General features: G+C 35.0%; 1 protein-coding gene across 1 annotated transcript in view; it reads left to right on the plus strand.

Moving 5' to 3' along the window:
• LOC118197568 (vitellogenin receptor Yl-like) overlaps positions 1-21,409 on the plus strand; it is a 74,612-nt gene that overhangs the window by 13,264 nt on the left and 39,939 nt on the right. The window contains exons 4-17 of the mRNA XM_035369092.2: positions 511-627; positions 2,465-2,581; positions 5,448-5,561; positions 5,751-5,870; positions 6,006-6,224; positions 6,308-6,479; positions 6,557-6,761; positions 8,554-8,749; positions 11,629-11,748; positions 11,854-12,070; positions 12,145-12,330; positions 14,902-15,096; positions 16,677-16,894; positions 16,970-17,092. Coding sequence (XP_035224983.1) covers positions 511-627; positions 2,465-2,581; positions 5,448-5,561; positions 5,751-5,870; positions 6,006-6,224; positions 6,308-6,479; positions 6,557-6,761; positions 8,554-8,749; positions 11,629-11,748; positions 11,854-12,070; positions 12,145-12,330; positions 14,902-15,096; positions 16,677-16,894; positions 16,970-17,092 — 2,319 coding nt within the window. The remainder of the gene's footprint in view (positions 1-510; positions 628-2,464; positions 2,582-5,447; positions 5,562-5,750; positions 5,871-6,005; positions 6,225-6,307; positions 6,480-6,556; positions 6,762-8,553; positions 8,750-11,628; positions 11,749-11,853; positions 12,071-12,144; positions 12,331-14,901; positions 15,097-16,676; positions 16,895-16,969; positions 17,093-21,409) is intronic.

Here is a 21,409-nt window from a genome sequence, read left to right on the forward strand (position 1 = left end):
TGGCCACATTTTCCAAACCATAGCGACAAATAAAAATTATGCTGGATTTCGTAGAAATAAGTAATGAATTCTTTATTAGTAATGCATTTTAACCCACAGTAAAATTATAGCCAACTAGCGGTCGCGCGGCAAGACTGTTAAATACCTTTATTTGACCTAGATTTAAATTCCGAAAAACTAACTGGCTACATGTATTTGTAATGGAAATTTGTGCCAGTTTCGCTTAAACAATAATTCACGAAACAATTCCTCTCTTTAGACAAAGTCTTCACGTGCCTTGTTCCAAAGCAATTTGATTTGAGAGTATTTGTCCAAATAGTCACACCTAAGTAATTTGATTAAAATGTTATTTAAATATAAATAAAAGTTCATAACTATAAATACTAGCCGTTTGCTTCGTAAAATTTTCCATGTTTCAGTGTTATTTTTCTTTTATGTTTTAGAATAAATATGATGTTTGGTGCTAACTGAACTATCTAATATTGAATACTTAACTAATATTTTCTTTAGAAAACCTCACAGAATGCAGTGGATTCCGATGCCAAGACCATCACTGTATTCCTGAGAGATGGAAATGTGACGGTATTAAAGATTGCCCAGATGGTTCTGATGAACTCTGCCCTTCAGGTAAATCTTCGAACTATTCGGCATTTTGAATTGGTAGAAATACGTATATACAACTTTTGGCAAAAAAGCAACCTTAAACTGGTTGCTTATTAAAACTGGTTTGCACTATGCACGACACTTCAGGAAATATCTAGGTCAATCGCAAATGCTATCAAGAGCAAAGAATTAAAAAGGCACAGAAAAGTGTAGGATCACCCTATCAAATGCACACTTCTGGATTATGTAATCACGTGCTTTTAATATGCAAACTCAAAGTTCTAAAATTCAGTTAAATCCTTTAATTTTAAGTTGGGATTTGTAAAGTTAGTTCCAAAATGGCAAAAAAAGACTAGTTTAGTTCAGGTAAGAGCAGACTTTATCAAAAATTTCGCAAAGAAATTTCTACATTGGCTGGAATTTCACTTCCAGTAGTGCAAAATGAGCTGAAAATTGTATTAGCAAGGAAACTTGTATACAATTATGGCAAAGCTGATTTCCGATTCATCATGGACAGGCAAGGGTTTTTCGATGTGCCCACTAAGACTGATGATCAACCAGGAAAATTCCAAAGTTTCTGTATTTCCTGCATCAAATACGATGAAATATTGGATACAAATGACGGGCTGCCAGAATAAGTCGTGAATCTGTGTAAATAAAGACTATTTTGAGGGAAAGCATTTTTCATAAAAATCTGAGTTTGTGAAATAAATTTTCAGTGACAAATAAAAGTTCGACTTGGTTGATCCAAGAACTTGACAAAATTCCAAAGTATTAATACGTTGAGTACCACGCGAATTTATAAGGAAATTGCCGTCAAACGACGCGCGCTGCTTTAGAAATGCGCTGGTATTGTGGCACAGCAATGTCAAGCGCCCTTTTTACCTTGATATGCATTCAGTTATGTGATCTCGGACCAGGGAAGACAACTTTCTTTAGCCTAGAATATGAAAATATCAGTTGAATGTCGCCTCCCAAATTGCCGAGACGAAGACATTCCATCTAGTAGTATTGCAACTACTTCTGAAAAACCACAACACAAATTTTAAAAAAACTCGAGAATTCTCTACAGTGCGAAGATGCTGTAAATTATGCTATGAAGAAAATGCAACACAGTTTGGCAGAGAAATGGCCAAACAATTAAGCAAACAAGTTGCCACATTTTGTGATACCTGCGAAGAATTGTTTCTATGTTTACAGTGTTTCAATAAAATCCATTGAAACAATGTAATTTTTTAGTTTTATATGGTATTTATCACTGTCGGCCAACGGCAACTCACGGGCTGAGCCGAAAATAGTCACACAATGTGTTAGCAACTTAATGCTGCTGTCAAGTGCAGAGAGGGCACGGTTGAAGTTTCATATACTCAGCAGTTCGGCTGGCTACATTGGAAGACATTATGCATCTAAATGTAAATACTTCAAAAGATTTAGACTTTAGAATAAATTAAGATTAAAGAATCGAATTCGTTTACAAAGAGTAACGACGCTAAACGCACGGCTCTGAATGGGAAGATTTGGAGGTCTTCGGTGATCGGCTACTTTTTCGTGGTTAATTCATTCCTTGGTTTGATTTATAGCTGACATTTTTTTATTTTTGAATGTTTGTACTTGCTGAATTCGAGAATTTGGATATTTCTTGATACTTACTACATTTAACATTTACATTTGTCGTTTGAAACTTCGATATTTGTGCTATGCTTAAACATGCACGCAAATCATTACATATTTACAACTGTTTTCTCCGCTTGCGTTTAGGTCTTAATTTAATTTGTAGAAGAGAGAATTCCAATGTCAGATATATATTTTATTTTTGACACCTATTACTTGTATTAACAATTAAATTTTGCTTATTTTACAGCCAAACTCTGCTCTGAATCGCAGTTCACTTGCTCATCTGGCTCGTGCATACCTCTGGCTGCTGTATGTGATGGAAAGAGTGATTGCTCAGATGCAAGCGATGAAGGACAACACTGTAGTGAGTAACTCTTTCCGTAGCTCTGTGAGCAACTCCTTCTGTATGAATAATTGCTGCTGATCTTTTCACTATTTGAAGTTTAATATTTTCTTTTTTATAGAAGCTATTTTATTCTCTTGAGTATTTGAGAAATTGTATGCCATTTAATTTTGCTTCAGTAGCAAATGGTTATTTTAATACTCGGGTATTAGTTAATTACTTATCTGCAAGACTGACTAAAATAAGAAAAAACCGCTCTTAATGGGTAAAACATGCATCTGCGGCTAAAATGGGAGCACCATACGACTCACATGGACACTTAACATCTTGCGTGAATCGCACCATTTCATGCAACATTATATGCTGGATGTAATATAATATGACGCAACCGGCTATATCGTTCGTTTGAATTTTGCTCTACATATCTTCATAATGAACCAACATCAGGAATAGTGACATGAATATGAGAATGGACAAGAGTTCTCGTGTCCGGTATTCTTAGGTAGTACTTTTTCAAATCAGCACCGCAATGCAGATGTAGTCAAATTAAAGGTTTGTGTTTGAGCCACATTTTCGGTAGCACTGAGATCTAGTTCCCAATAAGCGCCATCAGAATTCGTTGTCAGTGTCCAATACTTTCTTACAAAAGTCTTTTTGAGATCGAATGCATCTATCTCCGGTGACAAGCTGGTAAAGATTATTTAGAAACTACGACAAATGAACTTAATAGCTGCCTGAACTGCAATAAGCAAACTGTTAGTCGAATTCTATTTTTCAGTTCTATGTATCGCCGTATAACCAGAGTTCGTTACTCGCGACGCATTCCACATTGATCACAATATTGTTTATTAGATTCTTCTAAAAGTTTTAATCAATTTCTCTTTGAATTACAAGAAATAATTAAAATAACTTAATTACGTATTTTTTTGAATGAAGGCTCCATGAAGGCTTTTCTTACCTTGTATAGATAAATGTCTTTTCCCCCAAGTTTTTTAAATTCCTTACCGTAGCAAAATTTAGCGCCTATTTTCCATAAAGCCATTTTAGTTGCAGCTATTTTAAAAGCTGCTTTTTCAATGTTTCTAAACTAAGTTTATATTAATTTTTTAGTGTGAAATGGATATTTATGCTCATAAACGATAATCTTTCCATTGTACTAAGCAAAATTTCATTTTATTTTCTTCGATCTTCTGAAATATAGTAAACACCGTGTCCTTACTCGGAAGCTGGTAATTTTCATTTAAAATGTATGGAAATTTTTTCTCGGGTAATCTTCTAAAGAATCAGTTATAGGTTAAAAACAGTTTCCAAGACACGAAAATTTAAAGAGTCTATTTATTTACGGGTTTTAAAAATCTTTCATTGGTTTTGAAAATATAAGAATAGATGAACTTGGCATACTAAATGTTAATCTAAATGCGTACTTTCATATTTAATTAGATGACATTACGTTCAACATGTCATTTGAGCACGTCTGTTAACTGCATTTTATAACATTTGGTAGGTGCTCGATTGTAGCTTATTGCAAGAAGCATGGAAAAATGTCTTAAAACATTTGCAAGAAAAAATAAACTTATGAAATTTTTAAGAAGACTCGTTTGAAAAGTGTTTTAAAAGGAATGGAATAAAATTGCATCGGACTTTTCCAAAAATAAAATAGCCAGATCTTTCATCGATTTGCGGATTTCGAATCTGGTGAAAGCGTAAGTTTAATAATTTTGCAAACTTAATTCAAAGCTCGTTAGATCATCAGCAGTCAAAAGCTTAAGGCTATCCATCCAAATACTAATTAAATTAAAAAATCCAGAAAAATTTATTCGCTTTGAATCTTCTGTAGTATGACCATTTTTGATGTATTCAATTAGGACTAATGTTTGTTTTTATTTAAAATAGAAATGCATTTTTTAAAATTTCCCATCGTTGGATAACACTTCTAGTAATTACAAATAGTCGTCATATAATTTTCGATGATAAAAGGTTTTTCAACTTTTTGATTAGTGTATTGTTGCGTACGTAGGAGTGCGTAATAGATTGAATGCACACAGGACCGATGATAGCTTAATAAAATTTATTTTCCTAAAAAGGAACTCTTTACAGTTCTCAAACATTTCACAGAAATACTTCTAGTGCTCTTCTCAGTGTCCCAGAGCACAATCAGTAGTTACACTTCAAACTACTGAGAACATTATGCACAACGCATGCGAAGCTCTTCTAGAAAGGGGAAGCTCCTGCGGACATCTCCTTGTGAGTATGCACTGAATTGGTAAATGCTTTTGCCTTGATTATTTTAAGTCTTGGAAAATACACAACCTTTTGTTTGGCTCCAAAAAATTTTAACCAACCTACGGACATGTCTCAATACTCTGATCTCACGCTGAACTGAGCAACTGAAAAAAACTACCCTCTCGAGTCTTGTATAGTTTCCCCGCCTGCCGAGAAATCTAGTGCGTTTCACTTCTCGAAATTTATTGTAAAGCATATGAAGACCGGCTACCGTTAGTTACATATATATATTAATTACATTTATTCATTTGCAATACCATCTAGTTTTTTAAGAGATAAGAATGGATTGGACAAAGATGTTTACAAATGGTTTGCCGGCGTTTGGCAACTTCTCGCCAAATTTGCTATTGATTGAATGCTAAATAGAATGGCCCCTGTATTCTTATTTTTACGACAGAGCATCATTTTCATATTGCATTATACAAAAACAATTTTTATATATAATTTCACTAAAATTTACATATGTACAAAATTCGTAACAGTATGAATATCTTTGTCGCTGATTTATGTATTTCTTGGTGGTAATCCAAAGGCGTGGTAAAGTTTTCCTGGTAAATCCCTTTTCTAGCTTGTTGAATTAGCTTAAAATTTGCTTTATTTTCAGATGAGACATGTGCGGCTTTAACATGTTCCCAAAAATGCAGACATTCTCCCATCGGACCAGTGTGTTACTGTGAGAAAGGTTACAAGTTGCAAAAAGACAACAAGACTTGTTTAGGTAATATGCTAACAATGATTGAACTTTAGCAAACTTCTACTTCTCTAGAAACACAATTTGTAACTTAACTCATCATTCCGTTTTAAATAAGTATTCATTAACTTAAAAATCCACTTCTAGTATTTTAATTCTGACTATTTTAGTCTTTAAGAAACAATTTCTCATGGAATATGTTCCTAATTTTATCAGATGTTAACGAATGTGCCGATGATGGATTCTGCAGCCATGACTGTGTCAACCTCCCTGGAAGTTACAAATGCTCCTGTAGAGAAGGTTACAAACTGGTGAGCAGAACTTGCTTGGCAACGGGTAAGTTTCATTTGTTCAATATAGTTCCTGAATTTATCACATAGCCCACTTTCCTTAGAATTTTCGAAAATTTCAAATATTGCTGGAAATTAAAGTTCCTAGTCTTAATTGTATTTAAATTTTTTCATTCTCTAGACGTAGAACCTTTGCTTATATTTTCCACTCGGCGTGAAATCCGAGGCATGTACCTAAGATCTGGTCGTTATTTCTTAATACGGAAATCTGTGTCGACATCGTCTGCTATAGATTTTGATCCGATTACCTCGAAGGTATACTGGATTGATATTTCCAATCGCTCGGCAATTTATTCGGCTAATATAGATGGCAGTGACTTCAAACAAGTATTAAGTAATGGTAAAAATATATTTAAATGTTACTGATGCTGTTTACCTTTTCGTGAATCGTCAGTTACCTTCAATGCATTTTCAATCTGACAGGTCTTCTAATGCCCGAGGACATAGCTGTGGATTACGTGGGAAGAAATCTGTATATTAGTGATTCAGAACTAAAACTAATATTGGTTTGTAAAATGGATAACAGCGTTTGCCATGCGTTGCATAGTATCAAAATGGGGAAACTTCGAGCACTTGCACTGGATCCGGCTGAAGGGTAATGTACTATCTGCTAAACATTGTTTTTACTCACTAAAGTCATACGCCATTTAATTGCATTTCTCTTATTTATAGAATTCTTTACTGGACTGACTGGGGAATGAAAACAGCAGGGATATACCGCAGCGGCATGGACGGATCACATCCTTCTCCCCTGGTTTCCAAAGATATAAAGTGGCCAAATGGTATTTGTATTGACCATACCACCGATCGACTCTATTGGACGGATGCGGGTTTAAATACGATCGAGTTCATAACACTTGATGGAAAATCCCGAAAAGTAAGCTTCTTTCGTCGAAAATATTTATTAAATAAATGTAACCACTTCCAAACAAGTATCTTGATCAAAGTATATCATTGGTTGTCGAGCAACTTTGAAGGCGTTATGCGTTTTCCGTAAGCACAAAATAGTCGGAAATTTTTTCCCAACGTAAGTGAATATAAGAACATTTCTACTTTTAAGATGGTTAGTAGGCAGCTGAGGCTCAAACGAATTTGTCTTTATTCCAGCGTCTCCATGCGACTTCATATAAGAGTAAGAAAAATGCTGATAACGAAAGTTTTCTCGGTGACGTTAAGTTGGCTTTATCGATTTTCATGTAGACAAATGATTGGCATGTGTTGCACTATATTTGAAGGTGTTCAAACATAATTATGAGCCCCTTACCGAAATATTAGACTGATATGGAAATGAATATCTTAATGCTACCAAAATTTTAATACTGAATGCAGTGCTTCTCAAACTCTCTGCAATTTATCAGTCGTAGGAATACTTGGATGTTCAAAAATGCCTGTCCCGCAAAGCTTTCGTCGACTTCTGGCTGTGCTAGCTGGTCAAAACTTCTGGCCCATCTAGCTTTGCATTTAATGCTGATTTCCCCCATCTTTCCTCGAGATTTTAAAAATGACCTAAGACTGCATTTTTAGCTCTCTAGGAGAGGTGACATAAAATACGCAGTCCGACATCTGATGAGAAATGAATTTTTATTAAAATGCTGTTCTCGAAGCTGAAGAAAATCTCGAAGCACTTCATCTAAATTTGACATAATTTATCTGATTTATACACAATCAAAAATGTATTGGGACATGTCATGCATAACATGTAAGGCAACTTATAAAAATAAATCTCATTAAAGCAAAAATAAAATTAATAAAAACGTGTTTCAACACTTGGTATACAGTAATTATAATTTCGTCTAGCCTTTCAAGTAGAATTTAAATTCGCATATGTAAAAAAAATAATCACACTTGTAAAATGAGATGTCATGTATACATCAAAAACTTTCATTTAGTACATTTTTAAACCATAATTTTAGGTGTAAGGTTTCAATAGTAAAGGTTACAGCAGTAAAAAACCGGTATTTCGGTTGATGTACGAAATCTGATAAGTTACTGGAAAAATAGCAAGTATGTTCTTTGTGCAGAACAAATCTTGAAGTTAGATAGGTCTATTGCTTTTTATATTGTCAAGGTTGAAGAAATTAGTGCTGAAAACAAAGGGGTTGTAAACAGGTAGATTGTGAGAAAATTTACCTTAATCCAAGACTTTCTTATTGGCTTGGATGAGTATTTCTAATATTAATGCGTTAAGAAAACATTTGGTCGAAAGATTGCACCAACATCTATGGTCTGTATTGCTCAAAAGTGCTTTAAATTGGTCAAATCCATGACAAAATTTACGGCGAGAGGTCAAAGTGCAAGGGTATCTCAATAAGCTATCAAATTCATATTTTTTAATTTAATGGGCAGGTCCTCGATCCTTTAAGTCCATGTTAACGTGATTACTTTTACTGTATATTGTAATCAAAATTGCATCACAACGATTTGTAAGTTGCTATGATTTGCATTTATCAATGTGATATGCCTTTTTCTTGTTTCATTTGTGTATTTGTTAAACATCATGGTAAAATGCTGCGAACTTGCGATGTGTACTAATGCTTTTAAGTGACTGCATTTTCGTTCTATTTGCGAATTAAAATGTTATTTGATATCCGATCTGTCATTCTGTAACTGTATTAGCAAATCTAACTTGGTTTCTTTTTTACGATCTAATGTTCCCGTTTTACTTCCAGGTTCTGCTTAAGAATGCAGTTTATCACCCATATTTTATTGCTGTATTTGAAGACAGCTTATTTTGGTCTAACTGGGATACCTTCTCTTTAGAAACCTCCAACAAATTCACAGGTCATAATGTGACTGTGATAGCTAGAGAAAATGGACAACATATTATGGGAGTGCATGTTTATCATCCTGTACTTGAGAGAACAAGTAAATATGCTGCATATTCTAAGTTATTAAACTTAAATGAGATTCGTATTGCATTGTGTAACTTCAACGATGCTGAAATTCCTATTGATTGGTTTAACAAGAAAACGGCAAATAACAATTTATAGTAAATAACAATTTATAGTAATTTGATTAGTAACCTGAAACGAAAATCCAGAAAGTTAACAATAGCTTATAGCAAGCTTATAATTTAAGCTTTTTATTGCTCTTTAAAAATTTATTGGTAAAGAGTAAGTTTTGGGAAATTTGATTGTTAGCCCGGAAGAGTTAATTTCGTTTGGCATTTTGCGTCGATTCACTATAAACGGCGAATCACTTTTAAAAAAGGTTGTCACCAAATATTGGAGCCCTGTATTTAATGAATCTACGCATAAACGTATGCATGTTTCTGCGCATAAACGTATGCATGTTGTGATAAAACAACGGTACCTAGAGCCATCAAATTTTGAATAACGTACGTCTTCACCCGAATATGGCCATCTTGAGGCCCAAATTTGTAATTTGTTTCATTATCCATTTCGTATCTTGTAAAGCATTTATTCGTTTTTCATTATGAAACTCGACAATTTCAAAGCGAGCAATGACAAAACTGCAGAAAAAACATTTTTGTCTCCAGGCGCGAGATTTTGTATCGGAAATTCCAAAGATATGCTCTTTTAAATATTTTGTGATATTTCTAACTTAATTTTATGGTTGAAGTGCGAAGAACATAATATTTAATAAATAAAAAGGTAACATACGAAATGTTAAAAACCCTTTGAGCGTAATATAAAATCTGAAAGCTTTTAGATTTTTTAATCTATTGCATTAATAAATTGACGTAAATGAAACTATTTTAAAATTGGCTGCAACGACAAAATTGGCGTTTTTAGACCATCTCTAATTTTTAAGGTTTTAACGAGGAAATCGTTTATTCCAGATTGCCAAGAATATATGCTGCCTCTTTCTCTTCAATTAAGACAGTAAGAAATAAAATTGTAGCGGATTTGTCTGTGAAATAATGATTAAATTTTAAAAAATATTTACTTATAATTCTTCATAATTTTCCAACTACAATCGAATATTGCTGTAACAAACTCTCGTGCTTAAAGGAGCGAATCTTTTAGTCCCTTCAATTTTTTATATATTTAATCTTATTTTAGACTGCTATAGTGAATTTCCAAAGGTTAGGTATAAATATTTGATTTAACCTTTTCCCGGGGGCTGAGACATGTATGTCCCGCACGTTCACTAATTTAAATGTGTCTCAAGAAATTTCAGTAAACTATGAAGATTTAAAATTTACTCCTTAATATGGATTAGGAAGTGAAAGACCCTGTCGATTTGTTTTTCTGTTCCTTTCAGTTAAAATAAGTTACTAAATGGCCAAAATACATTCGAAATTGGACCCTATAGCCCACGGGAAACGTACTGTAATTTCTATTGGAATATTTGCTTTGCATTTTTCAAAATGTTGCGAGTTCTAACGAACAAATTGCAAACCCTTATCATTCACATATCATTAATCAAGAAAAGTAACTTATTATTTTCTATTTCCACTCCCTCCCACTTTCTGTATGTTCTACATAAACTCTGAAAAACTACTCTGCACTTAATTCTTGGAGAAAGGGAATAAAATTTGCATGTCTTACGACACAATATGATGTATCTGACTATAGAGCCAAAGAATGTCTCTTAAGTTCTCTGTTTATATTTAAATTTTTTAGCTCTGAGCTTTACTCAAGGTTGAAACTACAATGAAAATTTTTGCTATTCAGAGGTCAGAAGTATGACCAAGAATTTGGAAGTGTCATTAAAAGAAGCAGCTGGGTTTTAAGCCTTTTGGATGACAAGCACGTCGATTGTATTGTTTCACTTCTTGATGGAATGCCAAGTTTTAGCGAATTATTACAGAATCTGTCTTTTAAAATAGTTTTCGGTATGCTGATCCAAGCGATTAAATGATAATCTGAGATCTAAGTGATGGTTATTTTGAGAGGAAACTGAATGAAATTCTGGCATCGAAGATTCTTCTGATGCTGAAAAAATGAAGAAACTCAACACGCGGAAAGTGAACCCCCTACTTCTGGATGGACGGGGGGGGGACGAAGTGTTTTATTAAATTTTTTACGTAAACTGTAGAATCGAATGTGATGGAATAGTTTCAATTTGGGAACAATACTATGGATACCTTTCCCGCAATTTGCAACATATCAGCAGAAAATTACTTTTATACTCGGAAGTTAAGCAAAACTAAAGATAAATTCGTCAATATTTTTTATTTTTATATTCATAGGCAGAGTATCAATTTATAGTTATAAATGTGCAATTCGACGGAAGGATTAAAACCATTTATGCTAAATATTTGACAGTGTAAAATTGACAGTTAAAGTGGAATAGAACGGCCATTAAAAGTAATAACTGATCGAATCGTATTATTTTTTATTTTCACTTTGTCGTAGATGACAATATTAACAAATGTTTACTTTTTGTAAGAATTTTCGCGAGCAACGGATAGAATATAGCTATCGAATGTATTTCGTTACAGCCGGATTTGACTGCATTAGTTAAAGCTTTAAATACTGACAATGATGAGAAATGGGTTTTTATTCTTTCTATATACAGAATTCTGGCTTATAACTTAACTTCTAAAAGCAAGCATCCCGAGAACCATTTAAAAGTTCTCGAATAACTTAGTCCTTAATCTTTATCTAACCGTAAAGAAATACTATTTAATTGTATTATATTAAATGCTTTTTTAACGTATAGGTAATTTATTTCAATGCTCAATTTTTCAATATTCGTTTTCAGTGTTTCAATATTCGTTTTGCAATTCTTAAGTATTTATGACTCATTTATATTTGCTCTTTATATTCTTCTAGAACATAACCCTTGCTGGTCTAATACTTGCAGTCATATGTGCTTAATAGCTCCTTCCAGAAATCACCGATGCGCATGCCCAGTTGGATTTTCGCTCTCAAATGATGAACAGACATGCCAAAGTGCGTAATTTAAAATATTGTATTTCATTCAGCTTACTTTAATGCTTAAATTTTCATGTTTTTAAAACGTATCGCGATCTTATCAGATACATCTTTCCCTTGTAGTGAACAGCAATTCCCCTTCGCTTTTCGTCAACGACGAAACAAAAATTTACCACATACAACCGGAAGCTGTGGGCGGAGGGGCTGTCACAGAATTGCCCCCTACTCATCTTCCCCTAATTGGAAGAGTTATCTATGACTGGAAATCGAAGTTTCTTTTCATCAGCGAATTAACTCGTCCAGCCATACATGCCATCAACATGACATCTTTAACTACGCGGTAAGATTTTGAATGTTTCTTTACGGGAGTAGTAACTTATTCTTGGATAAATAAACGGACTTCTTTTCTTTCAGGGAACTAGTCGAAGAGCACCTTGTTGTCCCTGAAGACCTCTCATTTGATTGGACAAGCAACAATTTGTATTGGTTGGATTCCAGCAAAGGCACTGTGGAAGTGATGTCCATCAGTAATTCTCGACGGTCGATAATCGTAGTTGACTTGTCTAAACCTGTTGCTATTAGCCTTGATCCTCTTCGTAGGTATGTTGATTTTAATTTCCAGAGTTAAGATGCCAAAATATGTTAACAAGTGTTCAACATTCATCTTCATCATTGCTTCTGCGAATGTAATCTTTTAACATCAGTTTTTCACGCTGTATAAACACCTTAAAGATGCCAAATATTTTTATAGGATTTAACTTTATAGTGCATAACCAGTTAACTAAGTATTTATGCTCTTCTGTTATCTTCAGAATTTTTACTGAACGTATGCCTATTATAAAAGTTAGTGGGAAGTGAGAACTTTATGTTCAATTTCATGCATTTAAATCAAGAACGGTAACCTTAATTTAGAATTAAAAATTGAAACTACATTTGAGTTGAGTTTTGAAATGAGTACTGTTGACTTTAGAAAGCATTTGGTATTAAAGCGACATCTCCCCGTCTTCAATTTTTGACGAAGTTTATTTCCCGATAACTTTTTCCAGTTGGCGTTTAATAGGGGAGGTTTCACTTCAGGTTTTCTGATCGTGCTTCCCAGTGTAAACTACCAGTTATTGCCGTGATCCCACATCAGAAATGATTATTACTCTCGGTAAATTCTGTCTGAAGAAATGGATCGTTTATTATTCGTATTGTTAAGAATTTTACGAATTTAAAATTTTATTTTTATTAAGAATTGTACGTAAATTTTAGTCTAATGTGAAATTGTATTTTTGTATGTGTAATATGAAAATCTAAAGAAGCGAAGCGTTCTGAGAAAATAAGAATGCAGGGGATGTCTAATGTTGAGTAAATGGCCATCTCGCTAAATTGGCGAGATATCTCCAAGCTGACTACGGTTTTGGAAACTAACTTTTGTCGCCAAGTTCTGCGTGAATTCGCTACAAGTCGCCATATTTGGCGACCATCTGGTGACATTTTGGTCCGGTCCATGGATAACCAGTATGTATTTGGAATTGAATAATTATAATTAATCTAGATATGCAACTGTAACCGTATCCGGCCCTTAGATGTAACTTTAACCGTATGTGCCTTCCAGTAATTTCAAGAAATGGAATTTGCTAGCCATTTCGGGGCGGCTGGCTGAAAAACTATATAAAACCGGAAAAGAGCGCCTACTCACAGTTCAGAGCTAAATTCGGAGTACTGAGATATCCGTGAGCTTCGCCTTTTAGATGCTCTTTTCACTGCGTTGTGTTTAACGATCTTAGTAGTTTGAAGTGTAATTGCTGATTGTGCTCTTATACTGAGAATAGTTGTTTGAGTGTTTTTGTGGAAAGTTCCAGAATTGTAAAGTGTTCCTTTTTTAACAAAATTTGACCAAGCTATCGTCGTTTCTGTTTGCATTCCGTCCTTTACGAACCCGTACGCAAGCAGCAAATTTATTTATCCTCTCTCCCATATACTGTCAAGTTCTACATAAACTTTGAACTTGTATATTTATTGCGTTTATCAGCCTTAAGCTACATGTAATACAGCTTACACCAGTTTTTAATTTACTGAAGCACTGTGGATAAGACCGCTGAAAACTACGAGTTCCGTCTGGGTTCGATTCCAGGAGAACAAGTTAGCTGCATAATGCATTTTAGTTTTCCACGTATGTAAAATGAATACAAGCTGATTTCTGTTTAGTAGTTCATAAAGGCATCTCTCTCCTTAGGCAAATATCAGTCAGGAGTTTTACCTTATTCGAAAAAAATTAGCCTAACCATATCTGAACAATTCTCCTTTGTCTTGCATTTTGGCAATTTAAGTGTAATTCTTGGTAGAATATTTTGTACTTAGGTATATTTCCATCAACCATTTTCGATAAATAATCTTTGAGAAATGGATTTTAGTGCCAATAATGGATTCAAGCTGCGGTGTTTTACAAGATCGTTATCTTGCTTTTATGTGACTAATCTCGAAAAGGCAGTTTAGCTTTCATAAAGTTAGTAAGTTATATCTATTTTTCCTCTTACTGGAAAACATTATTAAATTTAGTCATTTATCCACTTATAGGAATAGCCTGCCGTGCAGTATTTTCAATTAATGGAATAATGGCTCCAAAACGTTTGCATTAAGTTACTACACATGACTTCATTTGATAACGATTAAACAATTGCAATGAACCGAAATCTCTTTTTACGTTCTACAGCCATAACTAGTATTTGTATGGCCCATGAGCGACCGAGCGATAAAATCTCTGAACACTTACTTCTGTTCGTGGGCTCGAAACACGGCGAACGGGCTGTGGTTGCATGGGCGTATTCGGTGGTTTCCCCCATTGTGACATGTATAAGAGCCAGTTTCTCCTAAAGTTTCCACGAAGTCATTCCTCTTAGGCAAACAGCCTTCGATGCCTTTGGTATTATAAGCCAACGAGACTAACTAGAATGTAACTGAAGAGTGATTTGTTCCTTCAAGATTCCGCCCGAGTTTGGTGAGATCTTAAACTTTGTAGCAACTGTGATAAAAAGCTCCACTTGCCATGTAGTTTTGTGTTAAGATTCCAGAATATTTCCGACTAGTGGCTAACCGTAAATATGAATGCGAAATTTTAAACTGATAAATCTGTCGAAATTGAATTAGAAATATTCAAATATAAGATTTATTGTATTTTATTGATAGGTTGATGTTTATATCTGTTGTCGGAGATGCACCTTCAGTATCCATGTATGATATGGATGGAACGAACCAAAGGCTGTTGAGGAAGATCTCTGGACCAGCTATATCGCTTGCCGTACATCCCACAAGAAGTCTTCTATTCTGGGCAAATCCTAAAAGTGGCACAATTGCATCAATAGATTACTTGAATTTGCATAAGTAAGTGCTTTAGTTAAATAATTGAAATTTCGTAAAAATAATGGAACATGCTTAACTTATTCTTTGAGGAAAGTCTGGAAGTACATGGGGCCCACCAGCGGCCGAGCGGTAAAGTCGCTGAACACTGGTAGTTCGGTCCGAGGTTCGAATCCCGCGAACGGGCTGGCTGCATGGGCGTTTTCGTGGTTTTCCCCATGTGTAACGTGTATACGAGCCAGTTTCCCTTAGAAAGTCCTCCACGAAAGGCATCCCTCCCCTTAGGCAGATAGCCCTAGTGTGCTTTGCCATAATTAAATACACCTGGAAGTACATGAATAAACCTACATCAAATTTTAAGCAGTCATTCCTGTTAACAGCTAGTTGATATTCCCCCGTTAATGATATCAAATGTTCAAAGAATTTGGGTTTTTACAACAGCGTATGACAACTTTAATCTTCATCTTTTTAAACTTTAACTCTGCACAAGCTTAGCCATACCTGTGTATTGTTCAATTTCATAATTGACGTTAATTTTATATATGCATCAAGACTTTAGTTTACAAACTGTATTGTATATATCTAATTTAAAATATACATGTAGTTTCACTAACTGTAAAAAATCTCCATAGTAAACACTGTAATAACATAAATACGAATATAGGATGGAAAAAATCACTGAAATATGTGTATTAAAACGCAGTTTTAAATAGACTAAATGTGTATAATGAGCATAAAAATAGTCACGAGGCTATAAAAGTAACCACATTGATGCAATTTGACCATTTTTTACAGATGAATATAGTTCGATTATTTACAGGTGAAGTTACTAATTGGATCAAGTAGACGGTTTTTACGCCATTTTTATAGAAAGGTTCCCAGACTATCAGTTTACAATAAGTAGGTAATATCAACATTATCAACACATGAGAACTTTAGCAATTTAAAATGAGAACTTGAATTGTTAAATAAGGATTACAGGACGCGTTACAAAAGCATTCTTCAAATCTTTATAAACTATTCTCCTGAAGTACACATCGACTTCTGTTTCTTTAAATAGTCGTCAGAATTGCCTAGACTCGGCTTCGTGCAATCCTCGGCAATGGGGGGGGGGGTTATCTACGAAACTCGTTTTCTCGTTGTTCCCTTCAGAAAATTTTCAGCAAAATTCTGCATTCTTGTAAAAATTTTACCACAGTTCCTCCCATTGCTGGAAAATTCTAAAAGCTCGTATTTTAAATATAAGAAAAATCACGATTTTTTAAAAACCTTTGTAGCTTGGAATACAGCAAAAAAAAAAAAAAAAAAAAAAAGCGTACAAAAACTGCGGCTTTGCTTGATTGAAGAATTATGAGCATAGTTGCCAGAAGAATGACGTGGTTGATACTTTGGCACATTTCGAAACCTTGGCGACTTCTAAGGTGGTTGTGTTAATACGTAAATACCTATCTAACTTTTGGCTGTTAGATAATACTGTTTTCCTTCTAGAATCATATTACGAAAGTAATTTTGCATTTTTGCATCACTAATAGAACAATTATTGATAAAAATGTGATGTATAGTAATTGGATTACGCAATACTAAGGTTTGTTCTTTCTTATTAGAAACCGTGTGCTGCACAAAGACGAAATCGGCAATGTGATTTCACTTACGGTTAGTGAACACTTCATTTACTGGACAGATTCTGAAAACCCACATCTGAATTTAATGAAGCAGAATTCAGCCGATGCTTACTCAGTATCTCTAACCGGTGTCCAAGGAGGATTGTCATCGAAGAAAGTCTTTTATTCTTTCACTCCGGATATAGCGAATACCTCCTCGGGTAGGTCCGATTCCAAGCATGTTAAATGCATTAATTTAAGACTTGTTCGCATGTAATCCTCATCTGTCATTTCAGAATTTTCTCCGTGCTCTGTTAACAACGGTGGCTGCAGTTATCTCTGCCTCAACTCGCCGAAGGGAAGAACATGCCTTTGTCCTATCGGAATGGAGATCTTGAAGGACAACGCAACATGCGGAGGTAATATTTTTGCATGTTTTACCAATAAAAATTGTACAGTTTCTTCACTTCCCACAGATGAGACTGTGGTAAACGAAATGAAAACTTCTGTAGGTCATGTAAATATGGTTTACTAGGGATTTTAGAACTTTCTTAAACCTATTTTAGCAAATGCGTTACACTTTATGAACATTAGTTCATTTTCTAGATGAAGAATTCATATCTTCGTGCTAATTTATCCTCATCTGAAAAGCATGCAAATTGGGTTCGCGAATTCAACATGTCAAAAATGAAAGAAGTGCTTATCATTGGTTAAGGTCTTGAAATTAAGTGAAAATACAACAATTTTGCTCGGCTCTATTTCAAGTTTATCTAGAATATTCTGAGGGACAGGATCCCTCCCTCAGGGTAAGTTAAGTTTATTCACGCGTTCTTTCACATCGAATAGGATACTATGCGGACACTGTCTTCCGTATTAGGCGGGAAAGTCGGAAGATAGAATCACCACAAAGGCAAGGATAATATAAACCCTTTTCTGCTACAAGCCGGAGCCTCAATTCCCGAATGCATTCTTAAAATAGTGAACTCTCTTTTGAATTCCCGATTTTGAACCAGCACACCGGGTACTCATCATACCTCAGGTGCGTGGGGACTACGAAGGGAAGCGGTAACAATAACTCGTGTTATTTGACAGCCACGCTACCCATTCGGATTGGGTAAACCATTACCGTCTGGGGCAGCACATGCTGTCCCTTTGGCATTAGGAATTGGTTTCGCGTTATTGTGCCTCCAGAGATGCTACTGTCAAGCCAGCATATGCAGCCCAAGGGATTAAATTTTCAAGGCAATAAGTTCTCTCGTGTTGCCAATCACTTGAGGGCTTTCGGCCCGTTTTGTGCATTTTTAGTGCCGCTTTGCTTCACACACCATACAATTACACGTGTTCTCTGGATTCGAATTTGACCCAAACGAATGACTAACCATAAGCACTATCACTATCGATCAGAGTGACCATCGAACCAAACAAGACTACACTCAGATTTTCTGAATCTCATTAATAATTTTTATTTTGGTAATTTATTTAATTAACACATGTGCATTTCTTACATCCACGCTAATTAAGTTTTCGGAAATTCTCCGGCCCCGAGGTGCTTCTATACGTCCTCTCACCGCCTGTAATACTCGGACGTGTTTCGACAAGACAACTGGTTATTAGCATCAGAGCGGAATCAGAGTACCCACTACTGAGTACTTTTGTGAACGTAAAGTTTAATGTACCACCAAGACGCGCTTATGGATTACTCACTTCATAGGGAAGCCGCTCGCACCCCGAGGTGAGCCCTCAAACGGGAAACTGAGTTAATAACAAATGGATCATGCCCGTATATTTACGGATATTTAATTTTGTAATGAAAAATTTGTTTCCCATTGAAGCCTTAGAACTATTTAATTGCACTTAAAACTTTAAAATTTCTTTTAAAATCTTCACATTCATGCGTACTGCAGGAATTCATCCCGAGAAAAGCTTTCATAAAAATACGAAAGCGGCATTTTTTGTTTCGCAGCCCAATTTCTGTAGAATCAATTTTTCAAAGCAAATTTTATGTCTTGATTGAAAATTGCATAATTCTACCATCTTGGAATGAACTCCTGGGAATACCATGAATGCTCTCAGTGGCAGAGTAGTTAAGACCATAGAATACCAACAATTCGCCCTGCGTTCTTTTCAGACAGACTCAGTTCATACATTCCTGTAAATATAGAATTGGCTTTAAATAATCTTACCTCTTTCTGTTTTTGAGGTAGGAATAATTCTTTATTCAGCGCAGTTGCATTTAGTTTTAAAGTGCAATCTTAAAAATTAATGTTGGAAAAAAGTGCAGTCGTCTAACGTTTCCAGTAGTTTTACTCTTTCTGAAGGTATTACTTATAAACTAGTACTCGGATGTAACTGAATATAGCATTTATTAACGGACTTTTTAAGTTTAGAATCTGGCATCGGTGTCTTAAATTATAATTGATCAACATTCATTTGATCTAAATCTCTAAGTTGTCCATTAGCTTCAGAATAAGATTATTGAAATCCTCTTAAGTTATATTACTTTTGACGTTCATACATCGATATTCATTTTAGCAGTATAGTAAATCCTTGGTTACGTATGAATTCGATCTCTGAACTTGAAGGAAACTCGTTTCGAGTATTGTATTTAAAATACCAACCATATTTTACTTGCTAGTTTTCAAACTAGTTAACATAAATTGGAGGCCTTAAACTTTACTACCTGGCAAAAGACTAATACATTGTTTCAATATTCTGTGCAAAACACATCTAAGTTATCTTCACCACTGTCTTGCTAGTACTCTTTCAGTCACCTCATGCGCTGTGTCGCACAAAGCTCATTTTGAATGCAAATACCTGAAACAGTACGGATAAGGAGGTGGGCAGCATGTCGTTCGATTTTTCAACCATCTTTTTCGCAGCTTAAAATTCTCTTTCAAAACGGTTATTAGTTTGGTTTTTGAAGAAGTTACCAAGATGTCAGACAGCCTCAAAAAAATGAAATTTGCTATTTCGGTGACTAAGCAATAAATCTGCGGTCGGACCATTATCTGAAATTTAAATTGAATGCTGTGAATCGGCTACCTCGGTGAGTGAATTTCTTTACACTTCGCTTATCTTTTTGCATTTGGAACTGTTATTCACGAACAAATTCGTAACAAATTATTCCTATAGACCTACCATACAGAGCATAACTTGGGATGAAGTTCGTATCTGGAGAACAGAGGTTCATTTGATTGTTTTCGTAAAGTTGTTTGATAACTCCTTGGTAGGAATAACTGGATTCTATCTAAAAAATGCCATTTTCAAGAGAATCGGACATCGAAATTAGAGCAATCAGATTCTGCTTTGTCAATGTACGAGGCAAAGTAGACGGCATAACCCCTCCCACTTCGGCAAAACTCGAGCCCATAAGACAGGGATTGGCAAACTACGGCCCGCGCGCATCGATAGAATTTTAATTTGCCGGTCCAAGGTAAATTAAAATATATATCATATATCAATCTCCTTTTCTATTGTTTTAATATTTTTCTTCATAGGACTGATCTTTTTACTTTCTCTATTTTTGTTCTACAAAACATTTTTTTCAATGGCAGATTGTGAACAGTTACAGTATAACCCAGTGCATTAATCTATACAGGGCCAGATGGGGTGGTCTCTTTATTATGGAGGCATCTAATAGATGGGCCACCATCGCCTCCTATGAAGGGACGGACAGTTACAACCATGCCTTCTCCGCGATTCGAACCCAGGCCCTTCGGTATCACAGTCAGGCTTCCCTAAACACTATACCGTCTAGGTGGCGTTCTACAAAACATTAATTGATGGAAATATCAAGCACAGACAGCTTTCAATAGGTGTAAAGTGTTAAAAGCGGAAGTTCTTTGTTATAACTGTAGATTGTCGCCAACAAGAGTTATTTCTTTCTCGGGGAACAGACATATGGGAGTCCAATCCAAATGAATTAGACCTCACATATGGCAAACTGCGCATTTTAAAATCCAGCCAGCGGCTTTTTCTTTTGGCACGAGTTTTAATATTATTGGTTTAACATCGAAAAATGCGGACATATAGCATCATTGTGAATAGTGGTAAAATTAAGTATAGCGTAGCTAGTGCTTGTTTGGTTTATTCGTAAAATATTTCAACCCCAAAATCGGTACAAACACAAAGTTGATTCAAAGTGCCGTGCTTTTAATGATAAATGGACCTGGAAATAATTTTAACATTTCCCGTCATTTCACATCTAATCATAAGAATTCCAATTCCGAAGCAATGTCAAATATGAAAGAAAACAAAATGCAGAAAGTCTTTGTAAAAAGGTTTTAAGCTTAACTCGAAAAACGGTGACTTCTAGAATCGAAGACATCGGTAAAATTGACATCACAATTAGTCAAAGATTGGAAAGTTTAAATTTTGTTCCATAGCTATGGATGAAATCAGATATAAATGATAATGCTCAGTTAGTATTATTTATAAAAGGTGTTGATGATAACGTTGAAATTACCGAGGAAGTGGCATGCATGCATGCGTTCTTTAAAAGGAACTAGAACGGGATGTGATATTTTTCGTGAATTTCAGGAAGGGCTTTTTACTTTGAAAGTACCTATAACAAATATGTGCAATATAACGACCGATGGAGTACCAAATATAACAGGAAAAAATCTCCATTTCTTGGAAGCTTTAATCAAAACTTTCCCGAGAACAATGTTTTTCTGCATTGTGTTTTATATCAAGATGCTCTGTGTAAATCTGCATTGAATATGAAACCCGTGCTT

This window comes from Stegodyphus dumicola, chromosome 3, assembly GCF_044657685.1.
Source record: "Stegodyphus dumicola isolate Sdum_Otavi_A_Nest chromosome 3, ASM4465768v1".
In the NCBI taxonomy this organism is placed as follows: Eukaryota; Metazoa; Arthropoda; class Arachnida; order Araneae; family Eresidae; genus Stegodyphus; species Stegodyphus dumicola.